The sequence below is a fragment of the Haliotis rufescens genome, unplaced genomic scaffold (assembly GCF_023055435.1).
Source record: "Haliotis rufescens isolate VD_foot unplaced genomic scaffold, xgHalRufe1.0.p SCAF_91, whole genome shotgun sequence".
Lineage (NCBI taxonomy): Eukaryota > Metazoa > Mollusca > Gastropoda > Lepetellida > Haliotidae > Haliotis > Haliotis rufescens.
Genome location: NW_025964385.1, coordinates 950,601 through 970,191, shown reverse-complemented (window position 1 = coordinate 970,191; position 19,591 = coordinate 950,601). Strand labels below are relative to the sequence as shown.

Sequence of the window (19,591 nt, the reverse complement as noted above, 5' to 3'; positions counted from 1 at the left end):
GTATCCCAATTGCGTGAATCAATGCTTATTATCCCAATTGTGAAGATCGATGCTCATGATATCAATCACTGGATTGTCTGGTCCAGACTCAATTATTTACAGACCGCCGTCCTATAGCTGGAATATTTCTAAGTTTGGCGTTAAACAACAAACAAACAAACATGTCTTTTGATATGATTCGGCCGGGGACCGAACCACCGACCTTCCACCCTCCTGTCAGACACTATCGATTAGACCACGGGGCCCTCGGAATTAAACAAAACATGGATAAAACAAACAGACTCCAGTTAATGGTTTAATTTATCTGACACTTCCAAATTACATAAAGGAATTTCTAAATTCATAATACTGTCACAATATTAATTAACCCATCAAGATTATTTTAACATTCTTTGGTGCAAAAGTCATGAAAATGCAAACCATCTATCAAACCGTTAATTAATGATAATCGCAGGGGTCAAAATTGACCCATTCGTGACTGCTCGCCTCTTTCCGTAAACTGCAAGGAGACCGTTTTTAGACGTTAGATGTTAGAGCACAATGTACCAATCAGAATGTACTTAGGAACATAAGTAGGTCGGTCAAATAATACCTCTGCAAGGTATTACTTATGGGTTACTTAGGTATTCTTCTAAGGGCCAAAAGATTGTAGAAAGTCATATTGCTGTTAAGATTATGTAAAAGCAGCCATCACATCATGTACGTCAATTATTGCCTCTATGGTTTCTTGAGAAGGAACCAAGTCAACAAGATGGCCGTCAAGAGGTCCCGGAAAGACACGAGTTGTCCCGAATGAACCTGACAAAGCTAGTCATTGAGTGTGTAAAACACAACGAAGGAATTACGCTGCTTAACACTCCCTTCAGCCATAACGGCGGAGTCCTGAAACACATGAGCATGGTCACGTGTTTAAAAACAGAATGGCAGTGATAAAAGTACGTCACATATCAAGGTCCATGCATCAGCGTGAACATATCGTCCAAGGCGCATCAATTGACGTCGATGTCGAAGTCGTTAATATGAGTCAACGTCGTTATCGACTGCTCTAAGCTCTAATATTGTTTAGCAATTACAAGATTCCACACCATGACGGTGAACGATAAGAGCGGTTCTAAACATTAACAAGGATATACAAAAAAATCGATTTCATACCTGAAAAGTGAGTGAGTATGGTTGTACGCCGCTTTTAGCAATATTCCAGCAATATCACGGCGGGGGACACCAGAAATGGGCTTCACACATTGTACCCATGTCGGGAATCGAACCCGGGTCTTCGGCGTGACGAGCGAACGTTTTAACCACTAGGCTACACGACCACCCCTCATACCTGAAAAAGAGTTGCTGTTCCCACAATATAAAGTGTAACTGTTATTTATTGACTTCAATTGAAAATCACCCTAAAAGTTGTGGGGTTACTTGCAGACATATTACGTCATCCCAAATTTAACTTCAGATTTGTATCTGACAAAGTTTGAGTGAGTGAGTTAGGTTTAACGCCGGTTTGAACCGTATTCCAGTCATGTCACGGCGTGTCAACTTAATGTGGGAAGAAAGCCCGAAGTGATGCGGGTCTCAGAAGAACTTCGGTGAAACCCATGAGCACGGGTATGGTGCTGACAAACCTAGAAACATAATCGGGGCGAACCGGGATTCGAACCCACGACCATGGGTTCCTGGCGTGTCCAAGGGACGCAACTCTGCACCGTGAACTGCCCCCGTTCCCCGATAAACTTTGAACTGCTCCATAATGTGAACACGCTGCTCAAGTTCCCGGATGTTCAGGTACACATTTAATAACGTAATATACATAACACAATTCACTCATCGCGTCATCTTGAAGATCATTATCAAGATATTTATCACTATTGTTTTGAAGTGAAGACATTACGTCATATTTCACACATAAAAATATTTCTTGATCTGTTTTTTTGTGTGTTCATTACTTTAGTCTTCAATAACGACGTACTTGTAATAAACTGTCCTGAATAAATAGCCTTGTTAAATGGGAAATATTATCAACAGCATCAATTAAACACATGCACAATAATGTCAATGGAGATATAATATTCGTTCAGTTACACTGATACCAATAAGAACAATGTCATAGCACTGAGAATCAATATTTTCTACAAGAACAAACCCATGAAGGCACCGTGAACAGTCATTCCTATGACACGTCAAAGATCACAATTATTCAATTATTAAGTTGTTTCTAGGGTTACTTGTATGTCAAATTTAGGGGAGATGACTCAATTTACGACCTCGCGTGATTTCATTTGAGACGAGGTTGTGAGTGCAATCCATAACGAGCTTCACGTTGTCAAGGTAATAATGAGGATGTTGATACGAGTCAAATCAGTTATTATCGGTTCATCGCAGACAGTGCAAACCGGCAAGATTCCCTGCGGCACTGCATATTGGAAACTTGGAAGCACGCTTGGCCATTCAGACAATGGCGGACAGTGTATTGGACAGATTGTACATCACAGCAAACGACAGCACAACAGTTGACGCTTGCCAGATCTTCTCGAACAGTACAATGTTCTGGGGAGGGTTCCGAAGCCTGTTGATCCTCTCCGCCATTGGTTCCAGCTCTTCGAACACGTCAATGTTAAGCTGGAAGGCTAGGCGAGCCTCTTGGAGAAGGTCGTCAAAGAGCTGCGGCTCCACTTCCAGGTTGTTGATCCTTCCCATCAGGTAGTTCTTGAGCCTTATGGCGTTTTGAACTTTGTCAAACTGGTAGAAGTACAGCCCCTCTCCGGAAGCAGGCATTGACATACAGCGAGACATCTTGAACTTCAAAACCTGTCCCCCCGAGAGATCGCCTAGGTAACGGACGAAGGAGTGGGCAAGAAGCAGACAGGGTTGCCTCTGACCAATCTCGTGTATGTGGTCAGCGTATTTCAAAGCCGCCTTGGTAGGTGTGATCGACTTCCTCCAATTACGACCATAGAAGTAGAGCAAATCCTTCTCCAGAGCGTCTACTCGATTCAGCTCGTCTGGACAGTACATCGGGCCATATATCGGGTCTTCCTTGAGCTGCTCCGTTTCCACCTCCAGTGCGGAGTAGATGACGTGCAGGTCGGCGAGGAGGAGGCGATACTGCGGCCTGGTTATCCGACTCTCAATCATCCTGAGGATGTAGGAACACTTCTCGGCTTTGTCGTGGAGGTCCATCGTTCCCTTCAGCATTGCCATCGCCAACATGTCCTTCTTCTGGGTAGTTTCGACCTCATCCTCTCCCGCCATGGTGATTTCTGAAAGGAACAAAACACCAAGTTAGTTCAGTATTATGAATAGCTAGTTCAGTATCATGAATATCTAGCTTAGTAGTATGAATAGCTAGTTCAGTATCATGAATAGCTAGTTCGGTATGATGAATAGTCAGTTCAGTATTATGAACAACGAGTATGGTTTTAACTTTTAGCTATATCAAAGATGGGCTGGGGAGTATTGTACCCATGTGGGGAATCGAACCCCGGATGAGTTGAGGCTGTCTTATCCATCAGGTTATACCATGGTAGATTCGGACAGACGAGTCCGTTCAGGTGCGGTGTTCACAACAAGGAATAAACCGTTCCTTGTGAGGACAGTTATTGACACGTGTTGTGTTGTGTTGTGTTGCGTTGTGTTGTGTTGTGTTGTATGTGTGTGAGCGCACAAGTCCGTTGTCATGCCGTTTTTTGTGTTCGTCCACTGAAATACCTAGCTCTATATTAACATGGATACCCCACTCAGACACAGTATACGGACTCCGACCAGTCCTTTTATCACGTTAGACCCGTGAAGATCCGGCTTAGAATAGGTCTTCAGCAACCCATGCTTGCAACTAACCGGATCGGGTGGTCAGGCTCGCTGACTTGGTTGATGCACGTGAATGTATCCGAATTGCGTGGATCGATGCTCATGATATCGTTGGTTGGTTGGTTTGTTGTTTAACGCCGCACTCAGCAATATTCCAGCTATATGACGGCGGTATGTATATTATCGAGTCTGGACCAGACAATCCAGTGATTAATATCATGAGCATCGATCCACGCAATTGGGATCGATGACATGCATCCCCCAAGTCAACGAGCCTGACGATCCGATCCCGTTAGTCGCCTTTTACGACAAGCATAGTCACGTTTTACGGCAAGCATGGGTTCCAACACATTATGAAATTAATTTCTTAAAATATAGACACTTTCTTGTTTAAGTTACTCTAAAAACGTAATTGTAAGCATGTTAAGCTAAAAAATGTATTGACCAAAAAAATCTGGGCCCCGTTGCGCGAAGCGATTTCAGCGCAAAGTCGATCATAATTCCTATTCTTTAACACTGACTTGTTGTGGGTGGGTTGTTGAAGACATATTCTAACCCGGAATCTTCACGGGTCAATACTCACTGGACACCAATATCATCAGAACTACTGTCGCCATAGATGTCCGTTCCAAAAATAATACCCCAAAAACGAGTTATATTTTCCTTGATCACTGGTTGTTCAAAAGCAACTAAAAACTATGGAAACCTTTCAGAAAGAACGGTTCAAATTATTGTTAGTGCTTTCGATGTGATTAAGATAATGTGAAATATTCATCCAAAAGGAGACTGCACAAGTCTATGGCCACCTTCGAGGTGAAGGTTCGGAGTAATAGTGGTGGTGGTATTCGTGTCACGTATGTCTAGATCTTTTATTGTTTTTACTCGCAAAACTAGTCCGTCTCTCACTCCATGAACCATATTATATCCCCCCCCCCCCCCCAGTTTCTCAAGGTGCCTTCCTTTTGGTGCGTGAGCGAGTGAGTGGGGCTTAACGCCACTTTTAACAGTATCCCAGTCATATCACGGCGTGTCAGCTGAATGTGGGAGGAAAGCCGGAAGTAATGCAGGTCTCATACGTTTACCACTTCGGTGAAACCCACGAGCACGGATATGGTGCTGACAAACATAGAAACATAATCGGGGCGAACCGGGATTCGAACCCACAATCATAGGTTTCTGGCGTGCCCAAGGGACGCAACTCTGCACAGCGAATCGCGGCGCCTTAGATGACAGGGCCACCGGTGCCCCCTCTTCCTTTTGTCATACAGCTTATAATCACATAGGTCAAGGTTGAGGGGATTACTGGTCTGTATGCTGATACTTTTCCAATAAGATAGACTGACCCAAACGAGTTTGTTGATCAGACACATACACACATTGATAAGGTCGGTCGGTTACCTGGACAATCCGAACGTGACATGTAGTCAAGTCAGCAGTTTCCTGGTTTAGAATACCACGTAGTGTCTCAATCGCGTCAAACAATATCAGGTCAACGGTCAAAGTGGGTTAGATGTCATGAACTGTACATACGTGTACACCTGGTGCTAATTATCTGTTCGTTACGTAATGCAGGGTGTTTCAAGAGTTCAACCATGCACGTACACGTGGTAGATCACATGTCCGAGAAACCTCTTGACCTGCCCAGCAACACGCGTGGCAACTATCCAGGGTTACAAATAGCTGTCTAGCTTGACCCCGTTCCAGACGGCGATCTTAGCGCCAAAACGACAGTCACGCCCATATTTTGACTGACGAAAGTCGGAGCGTTTTGTAGAACGGGCCATGCACTTTGTCACGCGGTAGGTCACATTTCAGACGGACAAGCAATTATTAATGTTTACTGTCATGTCACATAATAAACATTTAACGTTATGTGCGAACCTTAAATGGTAATTCCAAATCCAATTCATGGCGTCTCAACATTAATAATGCTATACAGGGGGTAGAATTAATAAACACCAATGTAACGTTGAAATTAGTCTGTCTTACAGACCCTGATACATTTATATCAACTACAGCCCATGCAAGTCTATAATGTTTGGCAAGTCTAGATTATCACTGGGCTCCCTTTTTATTAGATTTTTTATTAAGATAACTGAACAACTGTTTTTTTCTGTACGATATGTTCATTTCAGAGACTATATGTTAGTCTACGTTGAAATGAATACAGTTAGATTCGGCACACAAAATGAGAGTGGGTGGTAAATTATCTTTTGATAATTTTCGAAGCTAATGTTAGGCGATAATGATTGTGAGGATCGCGCATGGAATAATGTCAACAACATTAACAACATATGTTGTCTAATTTAGAACAAGTATTTGTCACAGAGTGACGAAATATCCCCCGCCATATACACCATAGTACCAAATATGAAGACAATCCAGCGATTAGTTCTTGAGATATTGTGGCAACACCGTTTTCCAACTCCAAAAACAGATTTGCCTGCTGTGACCTTGAAAATGGGGTCAAGGTCACCAAATCTGACAGGTGTATGCGGTGTCTGTATATACACTATAGTTCCAAATATGAAGACAATCCAGCGATTAGTTCTTGAGATATCGCGGCAACACCGTTTTCTAACTCCAAAAGCAGATTTGCCTGCTGTGACCTTGAAAATGGGGTCAAGGTCACCAAAACCGACTGGTGTCTGCGGAGTCTGTATATACACCATAGTTCCAAATATGAAGACAATCCAGTGTTTAGTTCTTGAGATATCGCGGCAACACCGTTTTCCAACTCTAAAAGCAGATTTGTCTGCTGTGACCTTGAAAATGGGATCAAGGTCACCAAAACCGACTGGTGTCTGCGGAGTCTGTATATACATCATAGTTCCAAATATGAAGACAATCCAGTGTTTAGTTCTCGAGATATCGCGGCAACACCGTTTTCCAACTCTAAAAGCAGATTTGTCTGCTGTGACCTTGAAAATGGGATCAAGGTCACCAAAACCGACTGGTGTCTGCGGAGTCTGTATATACACCATAGTTCCAAATATGAAGACAATCCAGTGTTTAGTTCTTGAGATATCGCGGCAACACCGTTTTCCAACTCCAAAAGCAGATTTGCCTGCTGTGACCTTGAAAATGGGGTCAAGGTCACCAAAACCGACTGGTGTCTGCGGTGTCTGTATATACACCATAGTTCCAAATATGAAGACAATCAAGTGTTTAGTTCTTGAGATATCGCGGCAACACCGTTTTCCAACTCTAAAAGCAGATTTGTCTGCTGTGACCTTGAAAATGGGATCAAGGTCACCAAAACCGACTGGTGTCTGCGGAGTCTGTATATACACCATAGTTCCAAATATGAAGACAATCCAGTGTTTAGTTCTTGAGATATCGCGGCAACACCGTTTTCCAACTCTAAAAGCAGATTTGTCTGCTGTGACCTTGAAAATGGGATCAAGGTCACCAAAACCGACTGGTGTCTGCGGAGTCTGTATATACACCATAGTTCCAAATATGAAGACAATCCAGTGTTTAGTTCTTGAGATATCGCGGCAACAAACAGGTGGGACGTACGGACGGACGGACGGACGGACGTACGGACGGTCGTGAATACTATATCCCCCGCTTCGCGCTTTCGCGCGGCGGGGGATAAAAATGACGAACATGGATTCCTACTCATAACCGCACTATCTTGTATCAAGGGCAATGGCTATATATTAAGTCCCTGCGCAGACAAAGGAAGCCCAGTGTACACAACTGTTATGTGTGAGCCATTAACCTGGGCACACAGCTGAAGAGATCCAGATATGCTTTTGGTGTTGTGGGTATTTTACCCATGCATTTTAAAATCATTGGGTATCAGTAATTCTATCTGGGTATTCAAATTTCTGTTACCCACTAGTTTTTAGACATGTGGGTATTTAAGTTAAATATTTAATAACACTATTCATCTAGTCCCTGCAAACTGGTGTCGAGTGGGTTCGAGAGCTTTATAGGACTCAAAAATACCACGATGCTTCCACAAGAAAGTGTGATGGCAAATGATCATGATCGTGGAGTTTGGTGAGGTTGACGGAATACCCGTTTATAATTTCAAAATAAGTTGCTGATTTGCTAATCGAATACGCAGGGTTACTTCACAATATTCTGATGATACGCACAAGTATTTTTGTAGCGTATCTGTGATGTTCGTTGCGTATTTGATACGCTTGGATTTTATTTTACTGCGTATTTCTACATTTCTTATGCGTATTTCACGCAGATACGCAGCTTATCTGGAGCTCTGCAGCTGTGTAGGCATTGCATTGGACTGGAGTCGAGCAGTGACGTCATAGTTAGTCCGGCAGAGAAATGAATATTTTACCCCAACCCAGAATTAGGGGATAAAGTTTTTTTTTATTGCTAGATTTGTTTAATGATGTACTCTAGATTATGAAACTGACTGATGACACTGTCATCTTTGGGCATTTTGAAATATTCAAGATGGCCGACAAGATGGCCGCCGAAACATGAAAATATCGCTACTTTGCTGATAGAATGGGAGATGGACTTACTTTTTGGTGCATATGACTAAAATTTTGCCATCAACTAATTAGAATATGTTATTCTAAATTAACGGGTGTCATTTAAAACATAATTTGATTCTTAAATAAAGCAAAATAATTGGAAAAATGGCTGCCGAAATGTGATAAAAATCAACAAATACGTGATGTTTTTAGGATTACTGATTTTTCTGAACTTTCAAATGTGAATATTGGTTCAAGTATTTCTTCACATACATACAGTCAGTATAGTTTTTTTCCTCCTCATCAATAGTGGTTAGTGAGTGGGTTGAAGCATACAGTCGTTGCTAGAATCGTGCACGTACAGATTACGTCATAATGCACCTTGAGTGAGCGAGTTGGGGGAACACTGAAGTTCGATCTCTATCGCTCACGGATCCTGGTACACATAAAGGAGCGAAACTCTCCATAGTAATTTGCGGGACATAAGACAACAGGGGCTACGCGTCAATATTATTTTGAACAATACCACATGGAATTAGTTATTTAACTGGAGCTTTAAGGTAATCCTTTAACGATGTTTCTTGATAGAATAAATGTTAGGGGTTTACACACAGATAGTCTTCAAGTCGTCCAATTGACATGAGTGAGTGAGTATGGTTTTACGCCGCTTTTAGCAATATTCCAGCAATATCACGGCTTCACACACTGTACCCATGTCGAGAATCGAACCCGTGTCTTCGGCGTGACGAGCGAACGCTTTAACCACTAGGCTACCCGACCGCCCCCCAATTGACATGAAGAATGTTTTGTTGTGGTCCCCTCCAGATTAGTAAATAGTAGACTCCTTAACATATGTAGCCATACGGAAAACAACAACCACGTGTAGCCCTTACGGCACTTGTAGCCATGCTATATTGTTTGTTGTTTGACGCCGCACTCACCAATATTCCAGCTCTATAACGGCGGTCTGTAAATAATACGAGTCTGGACCAGACAATCCAGTGATTGACACCATGAGCATCGATCCACGCAAATGAGTGAGTGAGTATGGTTTTACGCCGCTTTTAGCAATATTCCAGCAATATCACGGCGGGGGACACCAGAAAAGGGCTTCACACATTGTACCCATGTCGGGAATCGAACCCGGATCTTCGGCGTGACGAGCGAACGCTTTAACCACTAGGCTACCCGACCGCCCCTCCACGCAATTGAGATGCGATGACATGCATGAACCAAGTCAGCGAGCCTGACCACCCGATCCCGTTTGACGCCTCTTACTACAAGCATAGTCGCCAAATACGGAAAGAATGGGTTGCTGAAGACCTATTCGTCAAAAGCAGCCAAGTCATTGGATAGTACAAGGGCAACATATATCAAGTAATAAAGTGGAGAAAAAATGAAGAAAAGAGGTTCTAATGGAATGTAAATATATGGTGGCACGGGTTCCAGATGTTTAGCCTTTGATGAAACCAAAGATCACAAATATTGTTCTGATTCGAATTCCCGACCAACGGATCCGGACACGGCTAAGGGATGCAACTCAGTACAGTGAGTGGTGATGCAGAGTTCTAGAGCTTATCCATGTCCACATGATATCTATATTTCAAAAACAGGATTTCAAAACGGAACCAAATCAAACAAGAAAACAACGTTATTACTACCCAACGCCTTGGGGCACAGTAGAGTTTTGGTTGTTCATATGGCAGTGAAAAATATAAAGCTAGTGTTGAAAATCATGGAATAATGGCCTTAACTGGGTAAAAATACATGTAGCAAGGGACGTAACTCTGGAAAATAACATTTATGGCACAAATATGTTAATAGTTTTTCCCTTAGTTATACTGGCAAAGTTTCTTTCGTGTAACTTCGGTAGTTTCTGAGAAAACTAGAGACACTTTGCAATTTGTAAAACAAAACAGCAGAATTAAGTTTTTTTGAAATACCCAGACTTCCAAAGGCACCAGTTCAGCATGTATTTGACGCCTTGCAAAGATCATAATAAAATATTACACGATTTCAGAGTTTTGCTGCGAAAACGAAACGAACGGACGAACGGACGGACGGATAACGCCATTCCCATATCCTCCTCTCCCACTTAGTGGCGGAAGATATTGAGGAACCCACATCACCATGTAACATCAGTATTGACTACAGGGTCCCGTTCCACGAATCGATCGTAGCGTCAGAGATCGTAACTCCCATGCTTCACCATAGACCTACGCTGTCGTAGCGTCAGAGATCGTAACTCCCATGCTTCACCATAGACCTACGCTGTCGTAGCGTCAGAGATCGTAACTCCCATGCTTCACCACAGACCTACGCTGTCGTAGCGTCAGAGATCGTAACTCCCATGCTTCACCATAGACCTACGCTGTCGTAGCGTCAGAGATCGTAACTCCCATGCTTCACCATAGACCTACGCTGTCGTAGTGCTGAGACGATCGTAAATCCCATACTTTAACATAGACTTACAACAGACGAAGCGCGACGACCGCTTTGAGGCCTAGGGGTTATGTTTCACAAAGCGATCGTAGCGCTGAAGTGATCGAAACTCCCATACTTTAACATAGACTTACGACTGTCCTAGAGCTACGATCGCTTTGTGGAATGGGGCCTAGGTCCAAAGTCAGTTGTTTCGCATGGACGACGTCTCTGCGTTGTACTTCGTGGTCTAGTGGTAGAGCGTCCCCCCCGGAGAGCGAAAGGGTCGGAGTTTGATCCCGGACCGCGTCAAACCAAAAGACGTTGAAAGATGGTACTTGTTGTTACCCTGTCTGACGCTCGGCATTAAGGGGCTAAAACAAGGACTGGTCGACTCGGAGTCGGTATACTGTGTCTGAGTGTGGTGATAGCACTATAAATCGGCATCAGTCCTGACTAGTACAAACAGCCACACACACACACACGCACGTTTCTATGTAATTGCAATAGCCTTGAACGCGACGTTAAACCGTATTTCACCTCAAGTCGCCTTTCTCTACGTTGTACGGCCTGAGGTTCAAAACTGGGCTGTACCAGTGGGAACAACTGGACCGAAGCATGACCTAGCCAGGTGTCATAGGTCAAATGTTATAGGTTAACTGTTTTGAGCATCATAATCTATTGAGATATTTACAAAGGACTATTCATATTTTAAGCTGCTCGAAGGCAAATATTTAAAAAAAATATTTTTTGTATTTTATTATGTTGTCAATCTAGCAACTACTCAAAAAAAAGTAAAGAACACAATATATTTATGCGACGATCGTTGCTTTGTCATGGTTGGTGGGTATTGCAACACACTGCCTTCAAATTGTGGGTGTTGTTTAACTTGTTTTGAGTAGCATAAATAACTCCTTTAAGGAAAAACGTGCATTGTATATAATTTCAGGCGAAACTCAAAAACAAAAGTCATTTTTCGTTTTCGTCAGTGTTCTTGTTTTTGGTACTATGACATTGCGGCTGAATGGCTTTGTATTTTTGTTTGTTGTTGAACACCGCATTCAGCAAAATTCCAGCTATATGACGGCGATCTGTAAATACTATCCAGTGATTGACATCATGAGCATCGATCTGGGTAATTGGGATACGATGACATGCATCAACCAAGTAATTCGTAGCATTTAGAGCGCAGACTGTATTCGTAGCATTTAAAGAGCGTAGACAGTTTTTGTAGCAATAAGAGCGTGGAGAGTATTCGCAGCATTAACAGCGTTGACAGTTTTTGTAGCAATAAGAGCGTGGAGAGTATTCGCAGCATTAACAGCGTTGACAGTTTTTGTAGCATTTAGAGCGTCGATAATATTCGCAGCATTTAGAGCGTAGAAAGTAATTTTAGCATATTGAAAATAATCTCTGCCTTTAGATATAGTTGCCATAAAAAAATCTGTTAAACCAAGTTATATAACAGCCAGTCAGCCAGCCAGCGAGCCGTATCTCGCCCACGTACGGAAACTGCTCTTATTTGGAAATATCAGCAAACTTATGAAATCTTACAATGTTCATTTAATTCAAATAGATCGAAACACAAAATCGCAAATATCCCCGCTTCAGGAATCCTATGTCAATTCCCCACATCTGATATTTAAAAGTAGTCAGATACAAAAAGGAACCGAATACCAGTAATATACTACTCAAAAGAAGTTAAGGATCACCCGATTCTTCCATATTACTATAGTTAATCTCTCATGTCATGACAGATTAACTTTACCATTATGAAAGAATCGGGTGATCCTTAACTTCTTTTGAGTAGTATATACATATACACTAGACCCGTTAAGATCCGGGGTAGAATAGGCCTTCAGCAACCCATGCTTGGCGTAAAAGGCGACTATGCTTGTCGTTATATAGCTGGAATATTGCCGAGTGCAGCGATAAACAACATATCTCACTGGTCTTCATTGGTTTCAACAAACATATTCAACCATAAGCAAATACATTCGTCTGTGTAGGGAACTGTCGGAACCCCACATCGTAATACATGTACTGTACTTGCTTACCGACAACGTCAGCGCACACTTGCTGTCAACACTGATTTAATGTGAAAAAATATGTTTCGAGTTTCTATAGCAACGACTTTGACTTGGACTAAAATGGCGGTAGTGCTCGTTTCTGGAGCAGAACTTCAAAACCGTACAATAGTTTTTGACTTGCACACAACCGGACATTATTTCATGCTTGTTATATTTACTATCATGGTACACAATTTAACCAGAATAGCAAAGTTATATTTTTTACAAGAAACATGAAGATTAATTACACTTCGAATATGCAATATAACAAAACGATAACAGATAGAATAGTGTATATTGTTTTAGTAATCCTGAACCTTTTCCGACAGACTTTTTTTTATGGCAAAGTGGACCTAATCTTTGGTTACTTGGTTCAATTCAGGCCATTCAAATATTGCTACAGTCAGTTTGACTGTAGAATTTATTAATTGCATAAAAAGGCTTTGTTCTTTCTGCTTCACTTCTAAAGAAATCATACACATTCAACACCAACTGTTTAACATCTGCTGAGTAGCGCATCTTGTCATTGAATGAACACGGTCACTGTGTAGCACGTGCAGACCGTGCTTGCGCTGTTCCTTCCATGGTTTGTCCCCCTACGTGTCATGTACACATTTCGATACAAAACTACATGATAGTTTCTTAAAGAACTTCATCCGTCATGGGTCTTAAAATAAACAAAATTCAGATTTTGTTGGGTACAGGGTATTCATGGTCAATTACCGTATTGATGTTTCATACACTTTTCTGGATTTCGAGTTATTTTGCAATTCATCGTTCTCATTTGGAGTCAAACGGACTGTATCTAAAGTTTTAATATCTTCCACAACCTAACAAAAATGGATTAGCGCTATGTTATGGCATCAATGTTTTATTTCACACAAGGCACGAGATATAACGTAAATATTGACACTGAATTGGCGTATCATCAGACTGTATTGTTTGTTTATTTATTTAATGTTTAGCAATATTCCAGCTATATTTACTCTGTATATAATCGAGTCTGGGCCAGACAATCCAGTGATTGGCATCATAAACATCGATCCGCGCAATTGGGATCGATGACATGCATCAACCAAGTCAGCGAGCCTGACCACCCGATCCCTTTAGACGCCTCTTTCAACGAGCATAATCGCCCTATGCGGCAAGCATGGGTTGCTAGCTGAAGATCTGAAACGGCCTTGTCGGCGACTTAACGAGCGCTTCCAGTGGTGTCGTTTTCACACACCGGTGCCCCCATATAAACCTACATTTATTTGAAGCCAAACGATGCTCACCAGCTGTGTCGTTGCTCCGTTTTATGGGATGGAGTACAATGTAACGAGCGCTCTGTTACATCAACACGGGGCAATGACACTGACGTGATGGGAAACACATTGCTGAAGGCGTTATTACATCGATTGCAAAATCTTACACAAGCTTACAACAAAGTGACACGAACAATCAGCACGACCACACATATATACAATGGCAACATCAGGTGAAGACCAACTCTGCTAATCGATGCGCCTTCAGGTATTCTATATACAGGCTCCTGCTGATGAATATGTCATTTGAATTACGTAACATGTGGCGCGTTGAACGTTACCAAAGCCTACATCAGCAAAATTACCAATGTCATGGTAGTCGAAAACGTAGGTAGTGGCATATGTCGTTTATTCAAAGGCACAGGTCGTATGCCCAGATAGCACAGTATTGATATACTACACACATTTTACCATTATTTCGCCTTCACGTGTAACGACTACAATAGGTTCTTAAGACAGAATGGTAAATTTGAGAATTGTTTCGATTTGAGTGAATATGATTTTATGCCGTTTCGGCGTTAGCAAATAACCATAGGTTATATCTGACGCTGTTCGCTTCACACAGCTGATATATGTAGATAGATATGTATATAACCACGGTAGATCATTTGCGAGTGGCATACCCCAAATACATCTTTTCAACAAAACGGTTTAAATAGGATGCCACAAGATTGTTATCGAAAACTAACTGATCAATGGATAGACGCAACATTCCAATACCCCATGGAGATATCAACTTTGTCCACCTACTTGGTAACTTCGTGTTTGTTTTTGACAAGGAAATACAAATACCCCCTTTTTTATACATCGCTATAGTTAATAAATTACACATACCATTAACTTGTAATAATTTGTAACTAGATTCTTGTTACGCGTAGTAAGAAAGAACATACATACATGCCCCGTCAAGCTTGCATACAAGTTCAGTAAACTACGGATATAACGAACTCAAAGGGACTACTAATTTTAGTTCGTTATAACCGTAGTTCGTTATAAACATATATACAGCATAACTGCAGCAAATAGTCGGGACCAAAAAGTAAGTTCGTTATATCCGTCAGTTCGTTATAAGCGTGTTCCTTATAACCGTAGTTTACTGTACAATAATGGCTAATCTTCATACACACCCCGAGGATAATCGAAGCTTATTTTCCATGTACAAATGCTACAACATAGTGTTTTGGAATGCTAGTAGTCTGTCAAACAAACCTTGATACAAATATACCCAATACAGCCCATGCAAGTCTATAATGTTAGGCAAGTCTAGATTACTGAGGTATCTGAAAAGGAAAAGAGTCTCTGGGCTCCTTTATATTATATTTTTATTGAGATAATTTAACAACTGTGTAAGTTATGTTCATTTCAGAGACAAGATGTTAGTCAAGAACGCTGGGCCAGACACGATACACTGACAGCACGTCATGATATATAGCATCTGTGGTTTATAGACTGTATTTACATTTAAGAAAAGATTTTCATATCGTGTTGGTTTACTGGAGTATGAACTCTCTGAACCGTGCAAGTTAAAATCGTTTAAACGCCGGGGCTCTGGCAAACCAACACATTATGAAATTAATTTCATAAAATATATACGCTTTCTTGTTTAAGTTACTCTAAAAACGTAATTGTAAGCATGTAAAGCTAAAAAACTGTATTGACCAAAAACATCTGGGCCCCTTTGCGCAAAGCGATCTTGGCGCAAAGTCGATCATAATTCCTATTCTTTAACACTGACTTACGACCGTCGTAGCCCTGATCGAGTTGTGGGCGGGAAGCTTTAAGATCATAAGTCTCTGGCATTCAGTCTTTATTCGGTAATACTGTCCAAGTTCCCTATATGACAAAAATACTACCATTACGTTTTCACTATTAATCTCCTCTTTGTTCATATAGAGTGAAGCGAAGCACGACTATCGTAAGTTTATGTCATAGCATGGGAGTTAGGATCACCTACGATCGCTCTCTGGAAGGGACCCTGGTCCATAAACATGACTAGAATGGTTTTACTTTTAGCGTGTTCGAAAACACTGATTAAACGATATGGATAGACAGGTACAAAAATCGCCGATCCCGCAACCGATATTCATAAAATGTACATAATCCTCCATAATCTGCCTATATTTTTTAACTTAAGAAGCATTTTCCTCAATGATAGCATAAATACAGTAAACTACGGTTATAACGAACACGCTGACAACGAACTGTCGGATATAACGAACTTACTTTTTTGGTCCCGACTATTTGCTGTAGTTATGCTGTATATATGCTTATAACGAGCTACGGTTATAACGAACTAAAATTAGTAGTCCCTTTGAGTTCGTTATAAACGTACTTTACTGTAATTACATTTATTTTCAACATGTAAGAATTTATTCATCCCAAATAAACCAAGTCAGATGTCATTCAAGCTGCCACATGACACGAGTTAAAGTGTTGTCAGTTTCACGTGTCATATTCACAATATCAACGCGGTAATCCGGGATTATTATCAAGGTTAAGTTTCGAAGCGTGATAAACGAAACGAGCGATATACGATATGGATAGCACGCCCTGTCACCATGGTGACTGACTTCATGCACGTCTTTGATGTGTGTTGCTAGCATGTTTATTTATTATTTCTATCAAGTCTTGTCAGGTCTATATATATATATAATGTTGTTAATTCAGGTGAAATGAATTGTGAAACGTACTGGAATACTTAGAACAGCACAAGCACTTTCACAAAGTTAATATCATGCTTTTGTATTTAAATTGCATCGTATGAATTTGTGGAAAATTTGTCAATACTTTATTCCGAAAATAGAAACAGACCCAAACATATAGTTTAATATACAAGTATAGATTGGAAGTTTTGGCGTACCAATAAGGATGCGATTTGGGCTGGACCAGAAGTATGTTATTATTCACTTTAAGTAATAATAAACACGGGTAAACATGGGAGAGTTCGTTCGTAGATTTAGAAAACTTCCGTAATATCGCAATAGGTATTGCATACTTTAAACAGCAGGTGTTTGTGTTGTGTGATTGCGGTGATTTCGTAACCCTCAAAATGAGAAACGTCATCACCCAAATGAAAAGTAATTCCGTAACCCTGTGTAATAAATTACGTTACAAAAGCATTATTTAGATCCCGCACCATACAACATTTAACAAGAGTAAACATTAGGAGTGTATCTGTTGGTCAATTAACGATTACTCAAATATTGATCCAACACCAGCTGACTCATCTTCCCGAGGCAAGGGAGTTAACTGACTATGAAAGTCCAGTTTCCACCCTTGCCGACCATGCACGCAGGAATTATGGCGTTGTAAGGGGCGATTAACGGGATCGCGTGGTCAGGCTCGCTGACTTGGTTGATGTATAGCATCGTATCTCAAGTGGGTGGATCGATGCTCATGATGTAACATCATGTTAATCACCAGATTCGATTATTTACAGGCCGTCGTAAAGCAGCCGGAATATTGCTGAGTGCGCATTTATCAAGAAATAAAATAAAACACACACAAAAAAAACTGAACAATACTACTCAACTGATAGGGTTCCTGTGTTAGCTCACACTATGACGAAATGCGGGACACAACGACGTATATAAATGTTTACTTTTGTAAATCATGAAAAGAAGCTCAACAGCCCAAATCGCATCCTTTTTCGTACATCATCTCAAAACCTCCTCAAGACTTGTATATTAAAGATATGATTGGGTCTGTTTCTTTTTTCGAAATTAAGTATTGACAGAATTTTCCACAAAGTCATACGATGCAATTTAAATACAACAGACATGATATTAGCTTTGTGTAAATGGTCGTTATTCGGACAACATCATCTCTAACATCACTTGGGCCCACTTGCACAAAACGACTTTATGTAGCGCCATGATGATCGTAACTCCCATACTTGAACATTGGCTCACAATGGTCGCTGCACTAAAATCCCTTTGTGCAAGTCAAGTGGGCCCTTGACACGCATCCCCCGTCAAATATTTTGTGTATACAACACTTTGAATAACAAATTGTATAACACGTTATATATAACACATTATATAATTCTTTGTACAAAAGGCAAAAGAATGAAAGAGATACGCATCAGTCGGAAAGCGCACGTTAAATCTCCAAAGTAAGTAAGTAAGTAAGAGATATCGCTTTCTGCCGCATCATCAATTTTGCAATCATAATTGACTAAATATGGGAGGTCGACCGTGGCTACCACACATATGAAAGAAAGTATGTTTAAAAGAACGCCCAAGCTGTTAAAAAGATACCATGGTCTATTGAGAGTCCATAGTACTGCACTGGGCGGAATAGTTAGGCCTTCGTTAGGTTGAGCCACGGATTCTATATACGTCTTTGGTTGAGCCTATGAATGTGTACATTTGCCGACGTAAACAAATGCGTTAAATCGATGAAAGGGACGGTTTCGCCTGTATAGTTAGCTTGCAAAAACTTAAAGAAACCGGTCGAAAATATGTCACTACTTTTTAAAACCCCAAGCCAAAAGTTGTAGTGATGAGAAGAAAGTGTCAGTTCTGAGACAGTACTTGACAATGACAGACTGTCAACATGGACTCGCTTTAAACTAGGATGACTTTGTGTTCAAATATAGTCCTAACAATCTTCATATTAATTTCCTTCGAAGAAGGAAGAGAAATAACTATACAATCAATCCCAGTACAATACACGCAGTGCAGATATTTCCGGCACAGCACATTTAGAAAGCATGTCCGTTCCTTCATTGTTCGGCGATCACACATCACCATGGCTCGGGCAATGCGGGATATTTCAAAATTCAGTCGATTGTGTGACGTGAGGTTTAGCTTCAAATCCTAGCAAAAGAACTTCATATACCACACAGCTCATATACACTCCACATCTCGCGCTAAAACATCCCCTACCTTGATAATAGTTGATGTTCCCAGGCGGCTAAATTCGCCACAGTTGTCGCTCGCTGACTCGCCGGCAGTGAATGTTTCCCGACCTGCCTGGTGGGCCTTTTGTCGGCGAAGCGTGACCAATCTCTTGACCGTGACGTCACGTGATACGAACTGCACTCCACATTAAACCTGGATTACGTGCGCTTGTGTTAAAAGCACAACTAGTCTGAGTAAAACAAAATATTGCGACAATGGCGGTAATCAACCGATGAGTCGTCTGCACTTGCGCAGTGATGTCGCACATTAACTCTCTCGTTATAAGGCGGTATCGATTCTTTGTTCTGTCAGACAAAACGAGTTCTCGTCTCAGGATGTCATAGAAACAGCCCGGAAACGTTCTAACATGGACCTGTTATTGCGAAACACAACAAACACGACTGTTTCTGCATAACTGTTGGCGATAGCGTTATAATGAATTGTTCATTGGCCAGGCGCGTTTGTTTATATCTGACATCACAATCCGGATTGTTTCTATGCAGATGATGGAAATACGAGAAGATTGTTCAGTTGCAAATATAATTTTTAATCCGACTAGGACTTATAGCCTCCGTTAAGCACAATTCACGTCTAAACGTAAAACCCAATAGCGGGTTTATTTCGGCCGAGAC

General features: G+C 41.2%; 1 protein-coding gene across 1 annotated transcript; it reads right to left on the bottom strand.

Moving 5' to 3' along the window:
• Positions 1–282: 282 nt before the first annotated feature.
• Positions 283–19,209, bottom strand: LOC124120013 (heme oxygenase 1-like). The gene is made up of 2 exons (XM_046482736.2): positions 18,945–19,209; positions 283–3,257 (listed from the first exon to the last, which is right to left on the bottom strand). The coding sequence occupies exon 2, from the start codon at positions 3,247–3,249 to the stop codon at positions 2,446–2,448; it is 804 nt and encodes a 267-aa protein (XP_046338692.1). The 5' UTR covers positions 3,250–3,257; positions 18,945–19,209; the 3' UTR covers positions 283–2,445.
• Between the last annotated feature and the right edge of the window lie 382 nt (positions 19,210–19,591).